At 52.6% G+C, this 26,460-nt stretch overlaps 1 protein-coding gene across 1 annotated transcript in view; it reads right to left on the bottom strand.

Moving 5' to 3' along the window:
• Positions 1–26,460, bottom strand: part of preb (prolactin regulatory element binding) — a 187,483-nt gene that overhangs the window by 13,495 nt on the left and 147,528 nt on the right. Inside the window, exons 7-8 of the mRNA XM_072515536.1 lie at positions 25,681–25,753; positions 12,497–12,656 (exon numbers count right to left, since the gene is read on the bottom strand). Coding sequence (XP_072371637.1) covers positions 12,497–12,656; positions 25,681–25,753 — 233 coding nt within the window. The remainder of the gene's footprint in view (positions 1–12,496; positions 12,657–25,680; positions 25,754–26,460) is intronic.

The following is a 26,460-nucleotide window of genomic DNA, read 5'->3' as shown; positions in this document are numbered from 1 at the left end:
CCAGCGAGGGGCCACCCCGCCCCGCCCAGCCCAGTGAGGGGCCGCCCCGCCCCGCCCAGTGAGGGGCCGCCCCGCCCAGTGATGGGCCGCCCCGCCCCGCGAGGGGCCACCCCGCCCCGCCCAGCCCAGTGAGGGGCCGCCCCGCCCAGCCCAGTGAGGGGGCCGCCCCGCCCAGCCCAGTGAGGGGCCACCCCGCCCCACCCAGCCCAGTGAGGGGCCGTCCCGCCCCGCCCAGCCCAGTGAGGGGCCGTCCCGCCCCGCCCAGCCCAGTGAGGGGCCGCCCCGCCCAGCCCAGCGAGGGGCCGCCCCGCCCAGCCCAGCCCAGTGAGGGGCCGCCCCGCCCCGCCCAACCCAGTGAGGGGGCCAACTCGCCCCGCCCAGTGAGGGGCCGCCCCGCCCAGTGAGGGGCCGCCCCGCCCCGCCCAGTGAGGGGCCGCCCCGCCCCGCCCAGTGAGGGGCCGCCCCGCCCCACCCAGTGAGGGGCCGCCCCGCCCCACCCAGTGAGGGGCCGCCCCGCCCCACCCAGTGAGGGGCCGCCCCGCCCAGTGAGGGACCGCCCCGCCCAGCCCAGTGAGGGGCCGCCCCGCCCCGCCCAGTGAGGGGCCGCCCCGCCCAGTGATGGGCCGCCCCGCCCCGCCCAGTGAGGGGCCGCCCAGCCCAGTGATGGGCCGCCCCGCCCCGCCCAGTGAGGGGCCGCCCAGCCCAGTGAGGGGCCGCCCCGCCCAGCCCAGCGAGGGGCCACCCCGCCCCGCCCAGTGAGGGGCCGCCCCGCCCAGTGATGGGCCGCCCCGCCCCGCCCAGTGAGGGGCCGCCCCGCCCAGCGAGGGGCCACCCCGCCCAGCGAGGGGCCACCCCGCCCAGTGAGGGGCCGCCCCGCCCAGCGAGGGGCCACCCCGCCCAGCGAGGGGCCACCCCGCCCCGCCCAGCCCAGTGAGGGGCCACCCCGCCCCGCCCAGCCCAGTGAGGGGCCGCCCCGCCCAGTGAGGGGCCGCCCCGCCCAGCGAGGGGCCACCCCGCCCCGCCCAGCCCAGTGAGGGGCCACCCCGCCCCGCCCAGCCCAGTGAGGGGCCGCCCCGCCCAGCCCAGCGAGGGGCCACCCCGCCCCGCCCAGCCCAGTGAGGGGCCGCCCCGCCCAGCCCAGCGAGGGGGCCGCCCCGCCCAGCCCAGTGAGGGGCCGTCCCGCCCCGCCCAGCCCAGTGAGGGGCCGTCCCGCCCCGCCCAGCCCAGTGAGGGGCCGTCCCGCCCCGCCCAGCCCAGTGAGGGGCCGTCCCGCCCCGCCCAGCCCAGTGAGGGGCCGTCCCGCCCCGCCCAGCCCAGTGAGGGGCCGCCCCGCCCCACCCAGCCCAGTGAGGGGCCGTCCCGCCCCGCCCAGCCCAGTGAGGGGCCGCCCCGCCCCACCCAGCCCAGTGAGGGGCCGTCCCGCCCCGCCCAGCCCAGTGAGGGGCCGTCCCGCCCCGCCCAGCCCAGTGAGGGGCCGCCCCGCCCCGCCCAGCCCAGTGAGGGGCCGCCCCGCCCCGCCCAGCCCAGTGAGGGGCCACCCCGCCCCGCCCAGCCCAGTGAGGGGCCGCCCCGCCCAGTGAGGGGCCGCCCCGCCCCACCCAGTGAGGGGCCACCCCACCCCGCCCAGCCCAGTGAGGGGCCGCCCCGCCCCGCCCAGTGAGGGGCCGCCCCGCCCCACCCAGTGAGGGGCCGCCCGCCCCGCCCAGTGAGGGGCCGCCCCGCCCAGCCCAGTGAGGGGCCACCCCGCCCAGCCCAGTGAGGGGCCGCCCCGCCCAGCCCAGTGAGGGGCCGCCCCGCCCCGCCCAGTGAGGGGCCGCCCCGCCCAGCCCAGTGAGGGGCCACCCCGCCCCGCCCAGTGAGGGGCCGCCCCGCCCCGTGAGGGGCCGCCCAGCCCAGTGAGGGGCCACCCCGCCCAGCCCAGTGAGGGGCCGCCCCGCCCCGCCCAGTGAGGGGCCGCCCCGCCCCGCCCAGTGAGGGGCCGCCCCGCCCCGCCCAGTGAGGGGCCGCCCCGCCCCGCCCAGTGAGGGGCCGTCCCGCCCAGCCCAGTGAGGGGCCGCCCCGCCCAGCCCAGTGAGGGGCCGTCCCGCCCAGCCCAGTGAGGGGCCGTCCCGCCCAGTGAGGGGCCACCCCGCCCAGCCCAGTGAGGGGCCGTCCCGCCCAGCCCAGTGAGGGGCCGTCCCGCCCAGCCCAGTGAGGGGCCGCCCCGCCCAGCCCAGCCCAGTGAGGGGCCACCCCGCCCCGCCCAGCCCAGTGAGGGGCCGCCCAGACCAGTGAGGGGCCGCCCCGCCCCGCCCAGTGAGGGGCCGCCCCGCCCCGCCCAGTGAGGGGCCGCCCCGCCCCGTGAGGGGCCGCCCCGCCCCGCCCAGTGAGGGGCCGCCCCGCCCCGTGAGGGGCCGCCCAGCCCAGTGAGGGGCCACCCCGCCCAGCCCAGTGAGGGGCCGCCCCGCCCCGCCCAGTGAGGGGCCGCCCCGCCCCGCCCAGTGAGGGGCCGCCCCGCCCCGCCCAGTGAGGGGCCGCCCCGCCCCGCCCAGTGAGGGGCCGCCCCGCCCCGCCCAGTGAGGGGCCGCCCCGCCCAGTGAGGGGCCGCCCCGCCCCGCCCAGTGAGGGGCGGCCCCGCCCCGTGAGGGGCCGCCCCGCCCCGCCCAGTGAGGGGCCACCCCGCCCCGCCCAGCGAGGGGCCGCCCAGCCCAGTGAGGGGCCGCCCCGCCCAGCCCAGTGAGGGGCCGCCCCACCCCGCCCAGTGAGGGGCCACCCCGCCCAGCCCCGTGAGGGGCCACCCCACCCCGCCCCGCCCAGTGAGGGGCCACCCCGCCCAGCCCAGTGAGGGGCCACCCCACCCCGCCCAGTGAGGGGCCGCCCCGCCCAGTGAGGGGCCGCCCTGCCCCGCCCAGCGAGGGGCCGCCCAGCCCAGTGAGGGGCCACCCCACCCAGCCCAGTGAGGGGCCACCCCGCCCCGCCCAGTGAGGGGCCGCCCCCCCCAGCCCAGAGAGGGGCCACCCCGCCCAGAGAGGGGCCACCCCGCCCAGCCCAGTGAGGGGCCACCCCGCCCAGAGAGGGGCCACCCCGCCCAGCCCAGTGAGGGGCCACCCCGCCCAGCCCCGTGAGGGGCCACCCCACCCCACCCAGTGAGGGGCCACCCCACCCCGCCCCGCCCAGTGAGGGGCCGCCCCGCCCCGCCCAGTGAGGGGCCACCCCACCCCGCCCAGTGATTGGCCACCCCGCCCCGCCCAGTGAGGGGCCGCCCCGCCCAGTGAGGGGCCGCCCAGCCCAGTGAGGGGCCACCCCGCCCAGTGAGGGGCCGCCCCGCCCAGCCCAGTGAGGGGCCGCCCAGCCCAGTGAGGGGCCACCCCGCCCAGTGAGGGGCCGCCCCGCCCAGTGAGCGACCACCCCGCCCCGCCCAGTGAGGGGCCGCCCCGCCCAGTGAGCGACCACCCCGCCCCACCCAGTGAGGGGCCGCCCCGCCCAGTGAGGGGCCGCCCCGCCCAGTGAGCGACCACCCCGCCCCACCCAGTGAGGGGCCGCCCAGCCCAGTGAGGGGCCGCCCCGCCCAGTGAGGGGCCGCCCAGCCCAGTGAGGGGCCACCCCGCCCAGCCCAGTGAGGGGCCGCTCCGCCCCGCCCCGCCCAGTGAGGGGCCGCCCCGCCCAGCCCAGTGAGGAGCCGCCCCGCCCCGCCCAGTGAGGGGCCGCCCAGCCCAGTGAGGGGCCACCCCGCCCAGTGAGGGGCCACCCCGCCCAGCCCAGTGAGGGGCTGCCCCGCCCAGTGAGGGGCCACCCCGCCCAGTGAGGGGCCGCCCCGCCCCGCCCAGTGAGGGGCCGCCCAGCCCAGTGAGGGGCCGCCCCGCCCAGTGAGGGGCCACCCCGCCCAGTGAGGGACCGCCCCGCCCAGCCCAGTGAGGGACCGCCCCGCCCAGCCCAGTGAGGGACCGCCCCGCCCTGCGAGGGACCGCCCCGCCCAGCCAAGTGAGGGACCGCCCCGCCCCGCCCAGTGAGGGACCGCCCCGCCCAGCCCAGTGAGGGACCGCCCCGCCCCGCCCAGCCCAGCGAGGGGCCACCCCGCCCCGCGAGCGACCACCCCGCCCAGTGCCGGACCAGGGATCAGCAGCACACCGGCCAGTTTGGGACTGAGCCTCCAGGCGGAAGAAGAGTCCCAGTTCAGATGAATGAGCCAATCAGCCTCAGCAACACTGCTGACCTGACCACAATCAGACTGGGAATCACGGGCAGCAAGTAAGGGCCGATCATTATGAGATGAGAAGAACATACTCGGCTCAAAGGGTTGGGAATCTGCGGAATTCTCTACCCCAGAGGGTTGTGGATTGGGCAGCATGGTGGTTAGCACTGTTGCTTCACAGCTCCAGGGTCCCAGGTTCGATTCCGGCTTGGGTCACTGTCTGTGCGGAGTCTGCACGTCCTCCCCGTGTCTGTGTGGGTTTCCTCTGGGTGCTCCGGTTTCCGCCCACAAGTCCTGAGAGACGTGCTGTTAGCTGAATTGGACATTCTGAATTCTCCCTCTGTGTACCCGAACAGGTGCCGGAATGTGGCGACTGGGGGCTTTTCACAGTAACTTCATTGCAGTGTTAATGTAAGCCTAGTTGTCACACTAATATTATGCTCCATCGTTGAATACATAGATACATAGAAGCTAGGAGCAGGAGGAGCCCTTTTGGCCCTTCGAGCCTGCTCCGCCATTCATCACCATCATGGCTGATCATCCAACTCAATAGCCTCATCCTGCTTTCTCCCCATAGCCTTTGACCCCATTCTCCCCAAGGGCTATATCCAGCCGCCTCTTGAATATATTCAATGTTTTAGCATCAACTACTTCCTGTGGGAGTGAATTCCACAGGCTCACCACTCTCTGGGTGAAGGAATGTCTCCTTATCTCTGTCCGAAATGGTTTACCCTGAATCCTCAGACTGTGACCCCTGGTTCTGGACACACCCATCATTGGTAACATCTTCCCTGCATCTACCCTGTCTAGTCCTGTCAGAATGTTATACGTCTCTATGAGATCCCCCCTCATTCTTCTGAACTCCAGCGAGAACAATCCCAACCTAGACAAACCCCGGTAACTATAGACCAGTGAGCCTTACTTCTGTTGTGGGCAAAATCTTGGAAAGGTTTATAAGAGATAGGATGTATAATCATCTGGAAAGGAATAATTTGATTAGAGATAGTCAACACGGTTTGGTGAAGGGTAGGTCGTGCCTCACAAACCTTATTGAGTTCTTTGAGAAGGTGACCAAACAGGTAGACGAGGGTAGAGCAGTTGATGTGGTGTATATGGATTTCAGTAAAGCGTTTGATAAGGTTCCCCACGGTAGGCTACTGCAGAAAATACGGAGGCATGGGATTCAGGGTGATTTAGCAGTTTGGATCAGAAATTGGCTAGCTGGAAGAAGACAAAGGGTGGTGGTTGATGGGAAATGTTCAGACTGGAGTCCAGTTACTAGTGGTGTACCACAAGGATCTGTTTTGGGGCCACTGCTGTTTGTCATTTTTATAAATGACCTGGAGGAGGGCGTAGAAGGATGGGTGAGTAAATTTGCAGATGACACTAAAGTCGGTGGAGTTATGGACAGTGCGGACGGATGTTACAAGTTACAGAGGGACATAGATAAGCTGCAGCGCTGGGCTGAGAGGTGGCAAATGGAGTTTAATGCAGAAAAGTGTGAGGTGATTCAGTTTGGAAGGAATAACATGAAGACAGAGTACTGGGCTAATGGTAAGATTCTTGGCAGTGTGGATGAGCAGAGAGATCTCAGTGTCCAAGTACATAGATCCCTGAAAGTTGCCACTCAGGTTGAGAGGGTTGTTAAGAAGGCGTACGGTGTGTTAGCTTTTATTGGTAGAGGGATTGAGTTTCGGAGCCATGAGGTCATGTTGCAGCTGTACAAATCTCTGGTGCGGCCGCATTTGGAGTATTGCGTGCAATTCTGGTCGCCGCATTATAGGAAGGATGTGGAAGCATTGGAAAGGGTGCAGAGGAGATTTACCAGAATGTTGCCTGGTATGGAGGGAAGATCTTATGAGGAAAGGCTGAGGGACTTGAGGCCATTTTCGTTAGAGAGAAGAAGGTTAAGAGGTGACTTAATTGAGGCATACAAGATGATCAGAGGATTGGATAGGGTGACAGTGAGAGCCTTTTTCCTCGGATGGTGATGTCTAGCACGAGGGGACATACCTTTAAATTGAGGGAAGAGAGATATAGGACAGATGTCAGAGGTAGGTTCTTTACTCAGAGAGTAGTAAGGGTGTGGAATGCCCTGCCTGCAACAGTAGTGGACTCGCCAACACTAAGGGCATTCAAATGGTCATTGGATAGACATATGGACGATAAGGGAATAGTGTAGATGGGCTTTAGAGAGGTTTCACAGGTCGGCGCAACATCGAGGGCCGAAGGGCCTGTACTGCGCTGTAATGTTCTATCTATCTATCTCTCCTCATTTTTTTAAATATAAAAATACCCAATTATTTACTTTTTTCTCCAATTAAGGGCTAATTTAGCATGGCCAATCATTCTAACCTGCACATCTTTGGGATGGGGGGTGAAACCCATACAGACATGGGAAGAATGGATCTCTCCTCATATGACAGTCCCGCCATCCCTGGAATCAGTCTGGTAAACCTTCGCTGCTCTCCCTCGAGAGCAAGAACATCCTTCCTCAGAGAAGGAGACCAAAACTGCCCACAATACTCCAGGTGTGGCCTCACCCAGACCCTGTATAATTGCAGCAACACATCCCTGCTTCTATACTCGAAACCTCTCGCAATGAAGGCCAACATACCATTAGCCTTCTTTACCTCCTGCTGCACCTGCATGCTTACCTTCAGCGACTGGTGCACAAGGACACCCAGGTCCCGCTGCACACTCCCCTCTCCCAATTTACAACCATTCAGGTAGTAATATGCCTTCCTGTTTTTGCTTCCAAAGTGAATAACCTAACATTTACCCAAATTATACTGCATCTGCCATTGGTTTGCCCACTCGCCCAACCTGTCCAGACCTTGCTGTAGGATCCTGCATCCTCGTCACAATTCACTCTCCCACCTAACTTGGTATCATCTGCAAACTTTGAGATGTTACATTTTGTTCCCTCATCCAAATCATTAATATATATTGTGAATAGCTGGGGTCCCAGCACTGATCCCTGTGGTACCCCACTGGTTACTGACTGCCAATTTGAAAAGGACCCGTTAATCCCTACTCTTTGTTTCCTCTCTGCCAACCAGTTTTCTATCCACCTCAATACAGTTCCCCCAATCCCATGTGCTTTAATTTTGGATCACAATAATCTCTTTTGCGGGACTTTGTCAAACGCCTTCTGAAAGTCCAAATATATCACATCAACTGGCTCCCCCTTGTCAACTGTACTGGTTACATCTTCAAAGAATTCCAACAGATTTGTCAAGCATGATTTTCCCTTCATAAATCCATGCTGACTCTGACTGATCCTGCCACTGCTTTCTACATGTTCTGCTATAAAGCCCTTGATAATGGATTCAAGCATTTTCCCCACTACCGATGTTAGGCTTACTGGTCTATAATTCCCTGCTTTCTCTCTACCTTCCTTTTTGAATATTTGAGTAATGTGAGCTGCCCTCCAATCTGCAGGGACTGTTCCAGAGTCTATAGAATCCCGGAAGATGACCACCAAAGCATCCACTATTTCCAGAGCCACCTCCTTAAGCTCTCTGGGATGCAGATTCTCAGGCCCTGGGGATTTAACCGCCTTCAATCTCATCAATTTTCCCAGCATCATTTCTCTACTAATATTGATCTCCCTCAGTTCTACCCTTTCACTAAACCTTTCATTTTCCAACATTTCTGGTATCTGATTTGTGTCCTCTTTTGGGTAGACAAAGCCAAAGTATGTATTCAATTCCTCAGCCATTTCTTTGTCCCTTATTATGCATTCCCCTGTTTCTGTCTGTAGGGGGCCTACATTTCTCTTTACCATTTAAGGTTGGGAGATACAATTGGAGGAAGGGTAAATACGATGTTGTCAGACAAGAATGGAAGTGCATAAATTGGGAACATAGGCTGTCAGGGAAGGGCACAAGTGAAATGTGGGACTTGTTCAAGGAACAGGTACTACGTGTCCTTGATATGTATGTCCCTGTCAGGCAGGGAAGAGATGGTCGAGTGAGGGAACCATGGTTGACAAGAGAGGTTGAATGTCTTGTTAAGAGGAAAAAGGAGACTTATGTAAGGCTGAGGAAACAAGGTTCAGACAGGGCATTGGAGGGATACAAGATAGCCAGGAGGGAACTGAAGAAAGGGATTACAAAGAACAAAGAACAAAGAAATGTACAGCACAGGAACAGGCCCTTCGGCCCTCCAAGCCCGTGCCGACCATACTGCCCGACTAAACTACAATCTTCTACACTTCCTGGGTCCGTATCCTTCTATTCCCATCCTATTCATATATTTGTCAAGATGCCCCTTAAATGTCCCTATCGTCCCTGCTTCCACTACCTCCTCCGGTAGTGAGTTCCAGGCACCCACTACCCTCTGCGTAAAAAACTTGCCTCGTACATCTACTCTAAACCTTGCCCCTCTCACCTTAAACCTATGCCCCCTAGTAATTGACCCCTCTACCCTGGGGAAAAGCCTCTGACTATCCACTCTGTCTATGCCCCTCATAATTTTGTATACCTCTATCAGGTCGCCCCGCAACCTCCTTCGTTCCAGTGAGAACAAACAGAGTTTATTCAACCGCTCCTCATAGCTAATGCCCTCCATACCAGGCAACATTCTGGTAAATCTCTTCTGCACCCTCTCTAAAGCCTCCACATCCTTCTGGTAGTGTGGCGACCAGAATTGAACACTATACTCCAAGTGTGGCCTAACTAAGGTTCTATACAGCTGCAACATGACTTGCCAATTCTTATACTCAATGCCCCGGCCAATGAAGGCAAGCATGCCGTATGCCTTCTTGACTACCTTCTCCACCTGTGTTGCCCCTTTCAATGACCTGTGGACCTGTACTCCTAGATCTCTTTGACTTTCAATACTCTTGAGGGTTCTACCATTCACTGTATATTCCCTACCTGCATTAGACCTTCCAAAATGCATTACCTCACATTTGTCCGGATTAAACTCCATCTGCCATCTCTCCGCCCAAGTCTCCAGACAATCTAAATCCTGCTGTATCCTCAGACAGTCCTCATCGCTATCCGCAATTCCACCAACCTTTGTGTCGTCTGCAAACTTACTAATCAGACCAGTTACATTTTCCTCCAAATCATTTATATATACTACAAAGAGCAAAGGTCCCAGCACTGATCCCTGTGGAACACCACTGGTCACAGCCCTCCAATTAGAAAAGCATCCCTCCATTGCTACCCTCTGCCTTCTATGGCCTAGCCAGTTCTGTATCCACCTTGCCAGTTCACCCCTGATCCCGTGTGACTTCACCTTTTGTACTAGTCTACCATGAGGGACCTTGTCAAAGGCCTTACTGAAGTCCATATAGACAACATCTACTGCCCTACCTGCATCAATCATCTTAGTGACCTCCTCGAAAAACTCTATCAAGTTAGTGAGACACGACCTCCCCTTCACAAAACCGTGCTGCCTCTCACTAATACGTCCATTTGCTTCCAAATGGGAGTAGATCCTGTCTCGAAGAATTCTCTCCAGTAATTTCCCTACCACTGAAGTAAGGCTCACCGGCCTGTAGTTCCCGGGATTATCCTTGCTACCCTTCTTAAACAGAGGAACAACATTGGCTATTCTCCAGTCCTCCGGGACATCCCCTGAAGACAGCGAGGATCCAAAGATTTCTGTCAAGGCCTCAGCAATTTCCTCTCCAGCCTCCTTCAGTATTCTGGGGTAGATCCCATCCGGCCCTGGGGACTTATCTACCTTAATATTTTTTAAGACACCCAACACCTCGTCTTTTTGGATCACAATGTGACCCAGGCTATCTACACCCCCTTCTCCAGACTCAACATCTACCAATTCCTTCTCTTTGGTGAATACTGATGCAAAGTATTCATTTAGTACCTCGCCCATTTCCTCTGGCTCCACACATAGATTCCCTTGCCTATCCTTCAGTGGGCCAACCCTTTCCCTGGCTACCCTCTTGCTTTTTATGTACGTGTAAATTTTCCTTAACCCTATTTGTACGTGTAAATTTTCCTTAACCCTATTTGCCAATGACTTTTCATGACCCCTTCTAGCCCTCCTGACTCCTTGCTTAAGTTCCTTCCTACTTTCCTTATATGCCACACAGGCTTCGTCTGTTCCCAGCCTTTTAGCCCTGACAAATGCCTCCTTTTTCTTTTTGACGAGGCCTACAATATCACTCGTCATCCAAGGTTCCCGAAAATTGCCGTATTTATCTTTCTTCCTCACAGGAACATGCCTGTCCTGTATTCCTTTCAACTGACACTTGAAAGCCTCCCACATGTCAGATGTTGATTTGCCCTCAAACATCCGCCCCCAATCTATGTTCTTCAGTTCCCGCCTAATATTGTTATAATTAGCCTTCCCCCAATTTAGCACATTCATCCTCGGACCACTCTTATCCTTGTCCACCAGTACTTTAAAACTTACTGAATTGTGGTCACTGTTACCTAAATGCTCCCCTACTGAAACATCTACCACCTGGCCGGGCTCATTCCCCAATACCAGGTCCAGTACCGCCCCTTCCCTAGTTGGACTGTTTACATATTGTTTTAAGAAGCCCTCCTGGATGCTCCTTACAAACTCCGCCCCGTCTAAGCCCCTGGCACTAAGTGAGTCCCAGTCAATATTGGGGAAGTTGAAGTCTCCCATTACCACAACCCTGTTGTTTTAGGAAAGCTAAGAGAGGGCATGAACAATCTTTGTCGGGTAGGATCAAGGAAAACCCCAAGGCCTTTTACACATATGTGAGAAATATGAGAATGATTAGAGCGAGGGTAGGTCCGATTAAGGACAGTAGCGGGAGATTGTGTATCGAGTCTGAAGAGATAGGAGAGGTCTTGAACGAGTACTTTTCTTCTGTATTTACAAATGAGAGGGGCCATATTGTTGGAGAGGACAGCGTGAAACAGACTGGTAAGCTCGAGGAAATACTTGTTAGGAAGGAAGATGTGTTGGACATTTTGAAAAACCTGAGGATAGACAAGTCCCCCGGGCATGACGGGATATATCTAAGGATTCTATGGGAAGCAAGAGATGAAATTGCAGAGCCGTTGGCAATGATCTTTTCGTCCTCACTGTCAACAGGGGTGGTACCAGGGGATTGGAGAGTGGCGAATGTCGTGCCCCTGTTCAAAAAAGGGACTAGGGATAACCCTGGGAATTACAGGCCAGTTCGTCTTACTTCGGTGGTAGGCAAGGTAATGGAAAGGGTACTGAAGGATAGGATTTCTGAGCATCTGGAAAGACACTGCTTGATTAGGGATAGTCAGCACGGATTTGTGAGGGGTAGGTCTTGCCTCACAAGTCTTATTGAATTCTTTGAGGAGGTGACTAAGCATGTGGATGAAGGTAAAGCAGTGGATGTAGTGTACATGGATTTTAGTAAGGCATTTGATAAGGTTCCCCATGGTAGGCTTCTGCAGAAAGTAAGGAGGCATGGGATAGTGGGAAATTTGGCCAGTTGGATAACGAACTGGCTAACCGATAGAAGTCAGAGAGTGGTGGTGGATGGCAAATATTCAGCCTGGATCCCAGTTACCAGTGGCGTACCGCAGGGATCAGTTCTGGGTCCTCTGCTGTTTGTGATTTTCATTCATGACTTGGATGAGGGAGTTGAAGGGTGGGTCATGTTGGTATTAAATATTATTCTTTATAATAATAACCTTTATTAGTGTCACAAGTAGTCTTACATGAATTTACTGTGAAGATCCCCGAATGGTGGAGCTGGCGGATGGGCCAAATGGTACAATTCTGCTCCTATTTCAATGTGTTGCCAAAGAGACCAATCAGGAAGAGGTTCCATTCTGGTCATCATCCAGCCAATGAGAAAGCCTGATTGTCCCCAATGGTTCAATATCCTGTCTGCACAACTTTTTAAACTCGGATGTTAACGCAAGCTTGGGCTTTTCTTTAAATTAATCCTTCACGGACTGGGCCACCATTTATTTCCCATCCCAAAGAGCCCGTGAAAGGAGTGACTTGCTCGGCCATTCCAGAGGACATTGACGAGTCAGCCACATCACTGTGGGACTGAGGTCAGGAGGGCCAGAGCGGGTAAGGATGGCAGATTTCCTTCCTAAAGGACATGAGCGAATCATTTTACAACAATTAATGATCGTTGTCATGGTCACCATGGCTGAAACTAGCTTTATATTCCAGAATTATCATTTAATTTTTAAATTGCACCAGCTGCCCGTGTCCACAGAGAATTAGCCTGGGCCTCTGGTATCATTCCCACCGTACCACTGTCTTCCCTACAAGCAAGAAAGCAAAGAGCAGCCACCCGAGAGGCAGAGGTCAGCAGCAGCCAGGCCCCAGGGAGGAAGCAACACAACTGGATAGAGAATAACTCCGACTTACGCCGGCTTGGCACCAGGTGCAGTTTACACCGACTGTCGACGGCGACACTCAACAACGCTGCCTCGTTTCCTCCTGTCCCAATCCTCGTTGGACCCACATCAGGCAGAAAGGCCAGATCTGTCACCACAATCCCGTGAGTCTCCTTCATGTAGTAGACTTGCTGTCGAGAAAAACAAAAGGGAAACTGGAATTCTGATTTTCTTTACTGAAACAAGAAGTTGCTGGAGTCCATTATCAAGGATTTCACAGCACAACATTTGGAAAGCAGGGGTGTAATCAGACCAAGTCAACATGGATTTACAAACGGGAAATCACGGTTAACAAATCTACTAGAATTCTTTGAAGTAGTAGTAGTCACTAGTAGAGTTGACCAGGGAGAACCAGTGGATGTGATTTATTTAGACTTTCAGAAGGCTTTCGACAAAGTCTCATACAGCAGATGAATATGTAAAATTAAAGTGTATGGGATTGTGGGTAGTGTCTTGAGATGGTTAGCAGACAGGAAGCAAAAGGTTGGAATAAATGGGTCTTTTTCTGATTGGCAGGCAGTGACTAGTGGGGTACCGCAGGGATCTGTGCTAGAACCCCAACAGTTCACATTGTAGATTAATGATTTGGATGAGGGAATTAAATGTATTATCTCCACACACCCTGGGTGTGAGGGTGAGCTGTGAGGAGGATGCAGAGATGCTTCAGTGGGATTTGGACAGGCTGAGTGAGTGGGCACATGCATGGCAGAGGCAGTATAATGTGGTACAGCAGGCAGTAAAGAAGGCAAATTGTATGTTGGTCTTCATAGTGAGAGGATTTGAGTATAGAACATAGAACATTACAGCGCAGTACAGGCCCTTCGGCCCTCGATGTTGCGCCGACCTGTGAAACCACTCTAAAGCCCATCTACACTATTCCCTTATCGTCCATATGTCTATCCAATGACCATTTGAATGTCCTTAGTGTTGGCGAGTCCACTACTGTTGCAGGCAGGGTATCCCAGGCCCTTACTACTCTCCGAGTAAAGAACCTACCTCTGACATCTGTCTTATTTCTATCACCCCTCAATTTAAAGTTATGTCCCCTCGTGCTAGACATCACCATCCGAGGAAAAAGGCTCTCACTGTCCACCCTATCCATTCTGGATATTCTGTACTGTTGGGACGGTCTTCACCTGAACCATTCTGGGACCAGTGTTCTAGCGAATAGGATAAATAGGTTGGTCACAAGGACTTTAAACTAGCAAGTTGGGGGGAAGGGAAGTGTAAAGCTATGGACAGTATAATGGTTAATGGAGATCAAGGCAGCAGGTTACGTGACAGGTTATTATGTAGAGATATGGGTTCAAAGACAAGGAAAATTAGGAGAAAGGGTAAGAGGAAAAATAATTTGCGAAAAGTTACTGATCAAGGTGTTAGGATTCATAACAAAGACATAAAAAACAGCATAAGTGTACTTTACCCGAATGCTCGTAGTATACGAAATAAGGTAAATGAGTTGATGGCGCAAATCATCGTGAATGACTATGATTTAGTGGCCATTACTGAAACATGGTTAAAAGATGGTCACGACTGGGAGTTAAATATCCAAGGGTATCAGACTATACGAAAGGATAGAATGGACGGTAAGGGCGGTGGTGTAGCTTTGTTGTTTAAGGATGGCATCCGGGCAATAGTAAGGGATGATATTGGTGCTATGGAGGACAAGGTTGAATCAATTTGGGTGGAAATCAGGAATAGTAAGGCGAAAAGGTCACTGATAGGAGTAATCTAGAGGCCACCAAATAGTAACAGGATGGTAGGGCAGGCAATAAGCAAAGAAATAACGGATGCATGTAGAAATGGTGGAGGATACTTAAGGGGGAGGGGGAGCAGCCAGAAGTCGTGGTGCACATTGGTACCAACGACGTAGGTAGGAAAAGGGGTGTGGAGGTAATAAACGAGTTTGGGGAGTTAGGCTGGAAGTTAAAAGCCAGGACAGACAGAGTTGTCATCTCTGGTTTGTTGCCGGTGCCACGTGATAGCGAGGCTAGGAATAGGGAGTGCAGCTGAACCCGTGGCTGCAGGAATGGTGCAGGAGGGAGGGCTTCAGGTATTTGGATAATTGGAGCGCATTCTGGGGAAGGTGGGACCTGTACAAGCAGGACAGGTTGCATCTGAACCAGAGGGGCACCAATATCCTGGGAGGGAGGTTTTCTAGTACTCTTCGGGAGGATTTAAACTAATTTGGCAGGGGAATGGGAACCGGATTTGTAGTCCAGCAACTAAGGTAGCCGATATTCAGGACTCCAAAGCGTGTAATGAGGCAGTGGGGAAGAGAACACTGACAAAGGAGAGTACTTGCAGGCACGGAGATGGGTTGAAGTGTGTATACTTCAACGCAAGAAGCATCAGGAATAAGGTGGGTGAACTTAAGGCATGGATCGGTACTTGGGACTACGATGTGGTGGCCATCACGGAAACTTGGATAGAAGAGGGGCAGAAATGGTTGTTGGAGGTCCCTGGTTATAAATGTTTCAATAAGATTAGGGAGGGTGGTAAAAGAGGTGGGGGGGTGGCATTGTTAATTAGAGATAGCATAACAGATGCAGAAAGGCAGTTTGAGGAGTATCAGCCTACTGAGGTAGTATGGGTTGAAGTCAGAAATAGGAAAGGAGCAGTCACCTTGTTAGGAGTTTTCTATAGGCCCCCCAATAGTAGCAGAGATGTGGAGGAACAGATTGGGAAACAGATTTTGGAAAGGTGCAGAAGTCACAGGGTAGTCGTCATGGGTGACTTTAACTTCCCAAACATTGAGTGGAAACTCTTTAGATCAAATAGTTTGGATGGGGTTGTGTTTGTGCAGTGTGTCCAGGAAGCTTTTCTAACACAGTATGTAGATTGTCCAACCAGAGAGGGGCAATATTGGATTTGGTACTTGGGAATGAACCAGGGCAAGTGATAGATTTGTTAGTGGGGGAGCAATTTGGAGATAGTGACCACAATTCTGTGACTTTCACTTTCGTAATGGAGAGGGATAGGTGCGTGCAACAGGGCAAGGTTTACAATTGGGGGAAGGGTAAATATGATGTTGTCAGACAAGAATTGAAGTGCATAAGTTGGGAACATAGGCTGTCAGGGAAGGACACGTGAAATGTGGAACTTGTTCAAGGGAAAGGTACTACGTGTCCTTGATATGTATGTCCCTGTCAGGTAGGGAAGAGATGGTCGAGTGAGGAACCATGGTTGACAAGAGAGGTTGAATGTCTTAAGAGGAAAAAGGAGACTTATGTAAGGCTGAGGAAACAAGGTTCAGACAGGGTGCTGGAGGGATACAAGATAGCCAGGAGGGAACTGAAGAAAGGGATTAGGAGAGCTAAGAGAGGGCATGAACAATCTTTGTTGGGTAGGATCAAGGAAAACCCCAAGGCCTTTTACACATGAGAAATATGAGAATGACTAGAGCGAGGGTAGGTCCGATCAAGGACAGTAGCGGGAGATTGTGTATTGAGTCTGAAGAGATAGGAGAGGTCTTGACCAAGTACTTTTCTTCTGCATTTACAAATAAGAGGGGCCATATTGTTGGAGAGGACAGTGTGAAACAGACTGGTAAGCTCGAGGAAATACTTGTTAGGGAGGAAGATATGTTGGGCATTTTGAAAAACTTCAGGATAGACAAGTCCCCCCGGGCCTGACGGGATATATCCAAGGATTCTATGGGAAGCAAGAGATGAAATTGCAGAGCCGTTGGCAATGATCTTTTCGTCCTCACTGTCAACAGGGGTGGTACCAGGGGATTGGAGAGTGGCGAATGTCGTGCCCCTGTTCAAAAAAGGGACTAGGGATAACCCTGGGAATTACAGGCCAGTTAGTCTTACTTCGGTGGTAGGCAAAGTAATGGAAAGGGTACTGAAGGATAGGATTTCTGAGCATCTGGAAAGACACTGCTTGATTAGGGATAGTCAGCACGGATTTGTGAGGGGTAGGTCTTGCCTTACAAGTCTTATTGAATTCTTTGAGGAGGTGATCAAGCATGTGGATGAAGGTAAAGCAGTGGATGTAGTGTACATGGATTTTAGTAAGGCATTTGATAAAGTTCCCCATGGTAGGCTTCTGCAGAAAGTAAGGAGGCATGGGATAGTGGGAAATTTGGCCAGTTGGATAACGAACTGGCTAACCGATAGAAGTCAGAGAGTGGTGGTGGATGGCAAATATTCAGCCTGGATCCAGTTACCAGTGGCGTACCGCAGGGATCAGTTCTGGGTCCTCTGCTGTTTGTGATTTTCATTAATGACTTGGATGAGGGAGTTGAAGGGTGGGTCAGTAAATTGGCAGACGATACGAAGATTGATGGAGTTGTGGATAGTGAGGAGGGCTGTTGTCGGCTGTAAAGAGACATAGATAGGATGCAGAGCTGGGCTGAGAAGTGGCAGATGGAGTTTAACCCTGAAAAGTGTGAGGTTGTCCATTTTGGAAGGACAAATATGAATGCGGAATACAGGGTTAACGGTAGGGTTCTTGGCAATGTGGAGGAGCAGAGAGATCTTGGGGTCTATGTTCATACATCTTTGAAAGTTGCCACTCAAGTGGATAGAGCTGTGAAGGCGGCCGATGGTGTGCTAGCGTTCATTAACAGAGGGACCGAATTTAAGAGCCGTGAGGTGATGATGCAGCTGTACAAAACTTTGGTAAGGCCACATTTGGAGTACTGTGTACAGTTCTGGTCGCCTCATTTTAGGAAGGATGTGGAAGCTTTGGAAAAGGTACAAAGGAGATTTACCAGGATGTTGCCTGGAATGGAGAGTAGATCTTACGAGGAAAGGTTGAGGGTGCTAAGCCTTTTCTCATTAGAACGGAGAAGGATGAGGGGCGACTTGATAGAGGTTTATAAGATGATCAGGGGAATAGATAGAGTAGACAGTCAGAGACTTTTTCCCCGGGTGGAACAAACCATTACAAGGGGACATAAATTTAAGGTGAATGGTGGAAGATATAGGGGGGATGTCAGAGGTAGGTTCTTTACCCAGAGAGTAGTGAGGCATGGAATGCACTGCTTGTGGAAGTAGTTGAGTCGGAAACATTAGGGACCTTCAAGCAGCTATTGGATAGGTACATGGATTACGGTAGAATGATATAGTGTAGATTAATTTGTTCTTAAGGGCAGCACGGTAGCATTGTGGATAGCACAATTGCTTCACAGCTCCAGGGTCCCAGGTTTGATTCCGGCTTGGGTCACTGTCTGTGTGGAGTCTGCACATCCTCCCAGTGTGTGCGTGGGTTTCCTCCGGGTGCTCCGGTTTCCTCCCACAGTCCAAAGATATGCAGGTTAGGTGGATTGGCCAATGATAAATTGCTGAGTGTCCAAAATTGCCCTTAGTGTTGGGTGGAGGTGTTGACCTTGGGTAGGGTGCTCTTTCCAAGAGCCAGTGCAGACTCAATGGGCCGAATGGCCTCCTTCTGCACTGTAAATTCTATGATAATCTATGATTAATCTAGGGCAAAGGTTCGGCACAACATCGTGGGCCGAAGGGCCTGTTCTGTGCTGTATTTTTCTATGTTCTATAGATTGGGCAAATCAAATTAGCCACAATGCCATAGAGGAGGAATTCCTGGAGTGTAGACGGGATGGTTTTCTTGACCAATTTGTGGAGGAACCAACGAGAGAGCAGGCCATCTTAGACTGGGTACTGTGTAATGAGAAGGGAGTCATTGCCAATCTGGCTGTGCGAGACCACTTGGGGATGAGCGACCATAACATGATATGAGTTTTTTTATCAAGATGAACAGTGAAGTAGTTGATTCAGAGACCAGGGTGCTGAATCTTAATAAAGCGAACTATGAGGATATGAGGCGTGAGTTGGGCTTGATAGATGGGGAGAGTTACTTAAAGGGATGACAGTGGATAGACAATGGTAAACATTCAAGGAACACATGGAGGAACCACAGCGACTGTTTATTCCTGTCTGCCATAAAAGCAAAGGAGGTAAGAGGGCCAATTCCATGGCTTACAAAGGAAATTAGAAATAGTATCCAATACAAGGAAGCATAGAGATTGGCCAAGAAAAATAATAGGTCTGAGGATCGGTAGCAGTTTAGAATTCAGCAAAGAAGGACGAAGGGATTCATAGAATTTACAGTGCAGAAGGAGGCCATTCGGCCCATCGAGTCTGCAACGGTTCTTGGAAAGAGCACCCTATCCAAGCCCACATCTCCACCCTATCCCCATAACCCAGTAACCCCACCCAACACTAAGGGCAATTTTGGACACTTAGCATGGCCAATCCACCTAACCTGCACATCTTTGGACTGTGGGAGGAAACCGGAGCACCCGGAGGAAACCCACGCACACACGGGGAGGATGTGCAGACTCCACACAGACAATGACCCAAGCTGGAATCGAACCTGGGACCCTGGAGCTGTGAAGCAATTGTGCTAACCACTATGCTACCGTGCTGCCCTTATTGATTAAGAAGGGGAAAGTACAGTACTAGAGGAAGCTTGCAGAGAACATAAAGACTGACACTAAGAGTTTCTACAGATATGTGAAGCGAAAGAGATTGGTAAAGAGAAATGTAGGCCCCCTACAGACAGAAACAGGGGAATGCATAATAAGGGACAAAGAAATAGCTGAGCAATCGAATACATACTTTGGTTCAGTCTTCCCAAACGAGGACGCAAATCAGATCCCAGAAATGTTGGAGAATGAAAGGTTTAGTGAGAGGGAAGAACTGAGGGAGATCAACATTAGCAGAGAAATGGTGCTGGGAAAAGTGATGGGATTGAAGATGGATAAATCCACAGGGCCTGAGAATCTGCATCCCAGAGTCCTTAAGGAGGTGGCTCTGGAGATAGTGGATGCTTTGGTGGTCATCTTCCGGGATTCTATACACTCTGGAACTGTCCCTGCAGATTGGAGGGTAGGTTACGTCACTCCCATATTCATAAAGGGAGGTAGAGAGAAAGCAGGGAATTATAGACCAGTAAGCCTGACATCAGTGGGGAAAATGCTTGAATCCATTGTACATGGAAGATAGGAGCAGGAGGAGGCCTTTTGGCCCTTCGAGCCTGCTCCGCCATTCATCACAATCATGGCTGACCATCCAACTCAATAGCCTAATCCTGCTTTCTCATAGCCTTTGACCCCATTCTCCCCAAGTGCTATATCTAGCCGCCTCTTGAATATATTCAATGTTTTAGCATCAACTACTTCCTGTGGGAATGAATTCCACAGGCTCACCACTCTTTGTGTGAAGAAATGTCTCCTTATCTCTGTCCGAAATGGTTTACCCTGAATCCTCAGACTGTGGCCCCTGGTTCTGGACACACCCATCATTGGCAACATCTACCCTGCATCTACCCTGTCTGGCCCCAATAAAATGTTATAAGTCTCTATAAGATGCCCCCTCATTCTTCTGAACTCCAGTGAGAACAATCCCAACTGAGTCAATCTCTCCTCATATGACTGTTCCACCATCCCTGGAATCAAGGACTTTATAGCAGAACATTTAGAAAGCAGTGGCAGGATCAGTCAGAGTCAGCATGGATTTATGAAGCGAAAATCATGCTTGACAAATCTGTTGGAATTCTTTGAAGAGGTAACCAGTACAGTCGACAAGGGGGAGCCAGTCGATGTGGTATATTTGGACTTTCAGAAGGCGTTTGACAAAGTCCCGCGTAAGAGATTATTGTGCAAAATTAAAGCACATGGGATTGGGGGAAATATTTTGAGATGGACAGAAAACTGGTTGGCAGAGAGGAAACAAAGAGTAGGGATTAACGGGTCCTTTTCAAATTGGCAGTCAGTAACCAGTGGGGTACCACAGGGATCGATGCTGGGACCCCAGCTATTCACAATATACAATGATTTGGATGAGGGAACAAAATGTAACATCTCAAAGTTTGCAGATGATACCAAGTTAGGCGGGAGGGTGAATTGTGACGAGGATGCAGGGATCCTACAGCAAGGTCTGGACAGGTTGGGCAAGTGGGCAAACCAATGGCAGATGCAGTATAATTTGGATAAGTGTGAGGTTATTCATTTTGGAAGCAAAAACAGGAAGGCAGATTACTACCTGAATGGTTATAAACTGGGAGAGGGGAGTGTGCAGCGGGGCCTGGGTGTCCTTGTGCACTAGTCGCTGAAGGTAAACATGCAGGTGCAGCAGGCGGTAAAGAAGGCTAATGGTATGTTGGTCTTCATTGCGAAAGGATTTGAGAATAGGAATAGAGATGTTTTACTTCAATTGTACAGGGCCTTGGTGAGGCCACACCTGGGGTATTAGTCTCACTAACTTGATAGAGTTTTTCGAGGAGGTCACTAAGATGATTGATGCAGGTAGGGCAGTGGATGTTGTCTATATGGACTTCAGTAAGGCCTTTGACAAGGTACCTCATGGTAGACTAGTACAAAAGGTGAAGTCACACGGGATCAGGGGTGAGCTGGCAAGGTGGATACAGAACTGGCTAGGTCATAGAAGGCAGAGAGTAGCAATGGAAGGATGCTTTTCTAATTGGAGGGCTGTGACCAGTGGTGTTCCACAGGGATCAGTGCTGGGACCTTTGCTGTTTGTAGAATATATAAATGATTTGGAGGAAAATGTAACTGGTCTGATTAGTAAGTTTGCAGACGACACAAAGGTTGGTGGAATTGCGGATAGCGATGAGGACTGTCGGAGGATACAGCAGGATTTAGATTGTCTGGAGACTTGGGCGGAGAGATGGCAGATGGAGTTTAATCCGGACAAATGTGAGGTAATGCATTTTGGAAGGTCTAATGCAGGTAGGGAATATACAGTGAATGGTAAAACCCTCAAGAATATTGAAAGTCAAGGAGATCTAGGAGTACAGGTCCACAGGTCATTGAAAGGGGCAACACAGGTGGAGAAGGTAGTCAAGAAGGCATACGGCATGCTTGCCTTCATTGGCCGGGGCATTGAGTATAAGAATTGGCAAGTCATGTTGCAGCTGTATGGAACCTTAGTTAGGCCACACTTGGAGTATAGTGTTCAATTCTGGTCGCCACACTACCAGAAGGATGTGGAGGCTTTAGAGAGGGTGCAGAAGAGATTCACCAGAATGTTGCCTGGTATGGAGGGCATTAGCTATGAGGAGCGATTGAATAAACTTGGTTTGTTCTCACTGGAACGAAGGAGGTTGAGGGGAGACCTGATAGAGGTCTACAAAATTATGAGGGGCATAGACAGAGTGGATAGTCAGAGGCTTTTCCCCAGGGTAGAGGGGTCAATTACCAGGGGGCATAGGTTTAAGGTGAGAGGGGCAAGGTTTAGAGTAGATGTACGAGGCAAGTTTTTTTACGCAGAGGGTAGTGAGTGCCTGGAACTCGCTACCGGAGGAGGTGGTGGAAGCAGGGACGATAGGGACATTTAAGGGGCATCGTGACAAATACATGAATAGGATGGGAATAGAGGGATACGGACCCAGGAAGTGTAGAAGATTGTAGTTTAGTCGGGCAACATGGTCGGCACGAGCTTGGAGGGCCGAAGGGCCTGTTCCTGTGCTGTACATTTCTTTGTTCTTTGTATTGTGGCAGTTTTGGTGTCCTTATCTGAGGAAGGATGTTCCTGCTGTGGAGGGAGAGCAGCGAGGGTTTACCAGGCTGATTCCTGGGGTGGCGGGACTGACATATGAGGAGAGACTAAATCGGTTAGGATTATATTCATTGGAGTTTAGAAGAGCGAGGGGATCTCATAGAAACTTACAAAATTCTAAGAGGATTAGACAGGGTAGATTCAGAAAGAATGTTCCCGATGGTGGGGGGTCCAGAACTAGGGGTCAGAGTTTGAGGATACGTGGTAAACCTTTTAGGACTGAGGTGAGGGGAAATTTCTTCACCCAGAGAGCGGGGAATCTGTGGAATTCGCTCCCACAGAAAGTAGTTGAGGCCAAAATGTTGTGTAATTTGAAGCAGGAATTAGATACAAATCTTGGGGCTAAAGGGATCAAGGGATATGGGGGGGAAGGCGGGATCAGGGTATTGAACTTGACGATCAGCCATGGTCATAATGAATGGCGGAGCAGGCTCGAGGGGCCGAATGGCCTCCTCCTGCTCCTATTTTCTATGTTTCTATGAATGCAGGAATTTCAGATATATTGTATATGTATTTGATGCAGTGAGGGATAAAACCTGTGTGCGTGTGACTGCTGCAGTCTTGTTTTTAAAAATTCTGGTTTGAAAGACAGCTAGGCTTCCCAGGAGCCAGAGGTGCAATTAAAGCATCATAAAAGTTGGGGCAAATATATTTTTCGTTATATGAAGAAGGTTCCCCGCAAAGTAGTTAATTAGAAACTTTGGGCGCGATTTAACTAAATGGGAACAAAATCCCATAGCGAGCGCTTTTAACCATAAAACAGCACTCACATTCGATAGGGGGGGCCTCAATGGGTAAAGCGCGGCCGAGGTCGCACATGGCCTCATTTTCTGCACTGAGGAGTTCCGCTCGCCAGAACCCCTGTGAGGCGAGAGATCGGGACTCCATTGTTAAATGGTGTCCAGATCTCTGAAACCCCAAAGCAACCCCCAACCCCTCCCCCAAGCCCCAACGCACAATGGGAGTCTCCTCGATTTCCATCTAGGTGTGACTATTGACCAGAAACTGATAGGAATTTTATGGACATAAGAGCAGAATCAGAGGCTGGGATTCTTCAGCGTGACTTACTGCCCTACTCCCCCAAATCTTTTTACAATCTCCAAGCACAAGTCAAGAGAGACCACACCGTTTCAGATACTGTGAGCAGTTTTGGGCCCTGTATCTAAGGAACGATGTGCTGGGGCCTTGGAAAGGGTCCAGAGGAGATTCACAAGAATGATCCCTGGAATGAAGAGCTTGTCGTATGAGGAACGGTTGAGGAGTCTGGGGCTGTACTCGGTGGAGTTTAGAAGGATGAGGGCGGTTCTTATTGAAACTTACAGGATACTGCGAGGCCTGGATAGAGTGGACGTGGAGAGGATGTTTCCACTTGTAGGAAAAACTAGAAGCAAAGGACACCATCTCAGACTAAAGGGACGATCCTTTAAAACAGAGATGAGGAGGAATTTCTTCAGCCAGAGGGTGGTGAATCTGTGGAACTCTTTGCTGCAGAAGGCTGTGGAGGCCAAATCACTGAGTGTCTTTAAGACAGAGATAGATAGGTTCTTGATCAATAAGGGGATCAGGGGTTATGGGGAGAAGGCAGGAGAATGGGGATGAGAAAGTATCAGCCATGATTGAATGGCGGAGCAGACTTGATGGGCCGAGTGGCCTAATTCTGCTCCTATGTCTTCAGACACGCGCGCACTCAGACACGCGCGCACTCAGACACGCGCGCACTCAGACACGCGCGCACTCAGACACGCGCGCACTCAGACACGCGCGCACTCAGACACGCGCGCACTCAGACACGCGCGCACTCAGACACGCGCGCACTCAGACACGCGCGCACTCAGACACGCGCGCACTCAGACACGCGCGCACTCAGACACGCGCGCACTCAGACACGCGCGCACTCAGACAGGCGCGCACTCAGACAGGCGCGCACTCAGACAGGCGCGCACTCAGACAGGCGCGCACTCAGACAGGCGCGCACTCAGACAGGCGCGCACTCAGACAGGCGCGCACTCAGACAGGCGCGCACTCAGACAGGCGCGCACTCAGACAGGCGCGCACTCAGACAGGCGCGCACTCAGACAGGCGCGCACTCAGACAGGCGCGCACTCAGACACACACACACTCAGACACACACACACTCAGACACACACACACTCAGACACACACACACTCAGACACACACACACTCAGACACACACACACTCAGACACACACACACTCAGACACACACACACTCAGACACACACACACTCAGACACACACACACTCAGACACACACACACTCAGACACACACACTCAGACACACACACACTCAGACACACACACACTCAGACACACACACACTCAGACTCACACACACTCAGACTCACACACACTCAGACTCACACACACTCAGACTCACACACACTCAGACTCTCACACACTCAGACACACACACACTCAGACACACACACACTCAGACACACACACACTCAGACACACACACACTCAGACACACACACTCAGACACACACACACTCAGACACACACACACTCAGACACACACACACTCAGACACACACACTCAGACACACACACACTCAGACACACACACACTCAGACACACACACACTCAGACACACACACACTCAGACACACACACACTCAGACACACACACACTCAGACACACACACACTCAGACACACACACACTCAGACACACACACACTCAGACACACACACACTCAGAGACACACACACTCAGAGACACACACACTCAGACACACACACTCTCAGACACACACACAGACACACACACACTCAGACACACACACACTCAGACACACATACAGACACACACATAGACACACACATAGACACACTCAGACAGACACACACTCAGACAGACACACACTCAGACAGACACACACTCAGACAGACACACACTCAGACAGACACACACTCAGACAGACACACACTCAGACAGACACACACTCAGACAGACACACACTCAGACAGACACACACTCAGACACACACACACTCAGACACACACACACTCAGACACACACACACTCAGACACACACACACTCAGACACACACACACTCAGACACACACACACTCAGACACACACACACTCAGACACACACACACTCAGACACACACACACTCAGACACACACACACTCAGACACACACACACTCAGACACACACACAGACACACACACACAGACAGACACAGACAGACAGACACACACAGATAGACACACACAGACAGACACACACACACGCAGACACACATGCAGACACAAAGACACACACACACACAGACACTGAGGCACTGACACAGATAGATACTGACACAGAGATACTGACACTGAGGCACTGACACTGACAGTGACACTGACACAGACACTGTCACAGAGACACTGACACAGAGACACTGACATAGAGACACAGAGACACTGACAGACACAGAGATATTGACACAGAGACACTGACACAGAGACACTGACACAGAGACACTGACACAGAGACACTGACACAGAGACACTGACACAGAGACACTGACACAGAGAGACAACAGAACAGTGTAATACAGGAAGGCAGACAGTAAGTTGTGACAGTACCTGGAGTGAGAACGCAATGTAGATAGCGACAGACCCAGTCACTGTGCCAAGCCCAATAAAGGTCCCCAAATCACTGTGAAGAGGACAAGAACAGCAAATGTAAGTGTTGAACAATTGAGATCTGTGGTACAAGCATGAACGAGAACCATTTAAATTAAAAGCAAAATGCGGCAGATGCTCAAAAATGAAATAAAAACAGGAAATGCTGTAAAGACTCAGCATTTCTGGCAGCAACTTTGGAGAGAGAAACAATGTTAAAGTTCTGAGTCCAAAATAATCATCTTTATCATTGTCACAAGTAGGCTTACATTAACACTGCAATGAAATTAAATGACTGTGAAAAGCCCCTAGTCGCCGCATTCCGGCGCCTGTTCGGGGACACAGAGGGCAAATTCAGAATGTCCAATTCACCTAACAGCACGTCTTTCTGGACTTGTCGAAGGAAACCGGAGCACCCGGAGGAAACCCACAGACACGGGGAGAACGTGCAGACTCCGCACAGACAGTGACCCGAGGCTGGAATTGAACCTGGGACCCTGGCGCTGTGAAGCAACAGTGCTAACCACTGTGCTAGCGTACCGCCCCAATTACTTGTTCATAAACTTAAATAAGGGCAATAATGAGGGCAATAATCAGGGCACGAAAGCGGTGCTGGCTGAAGCAAATTGACAGATCAGCTTAATGGATAGTTATAGAACATAGAACATAGAAAATACAGCACGGAACAGGCCCTTCGGCCCACGATGTTGTGCCGAACCTTTGTCCTAGATTAATCATTGA

Source organism: Scyliorhinus torazame, chromosome 1 (assembly GCF_047496885.1).
Source record: "Scyliorhinus torazame isolate Kashiwa2021f chromosome 1, sScyTor2.1, whole genome shotgun sequence".
NCBI lineage: Eukaryota > Metazoa > Chordata > Chondrichthyes > Carcharhiniformes > Scyliorhinidae > Scyliorhinus > Scyliorhinus torazame.
This window is presented reverse-complemented; position numbering and strand designations above follow the sequence as displayed.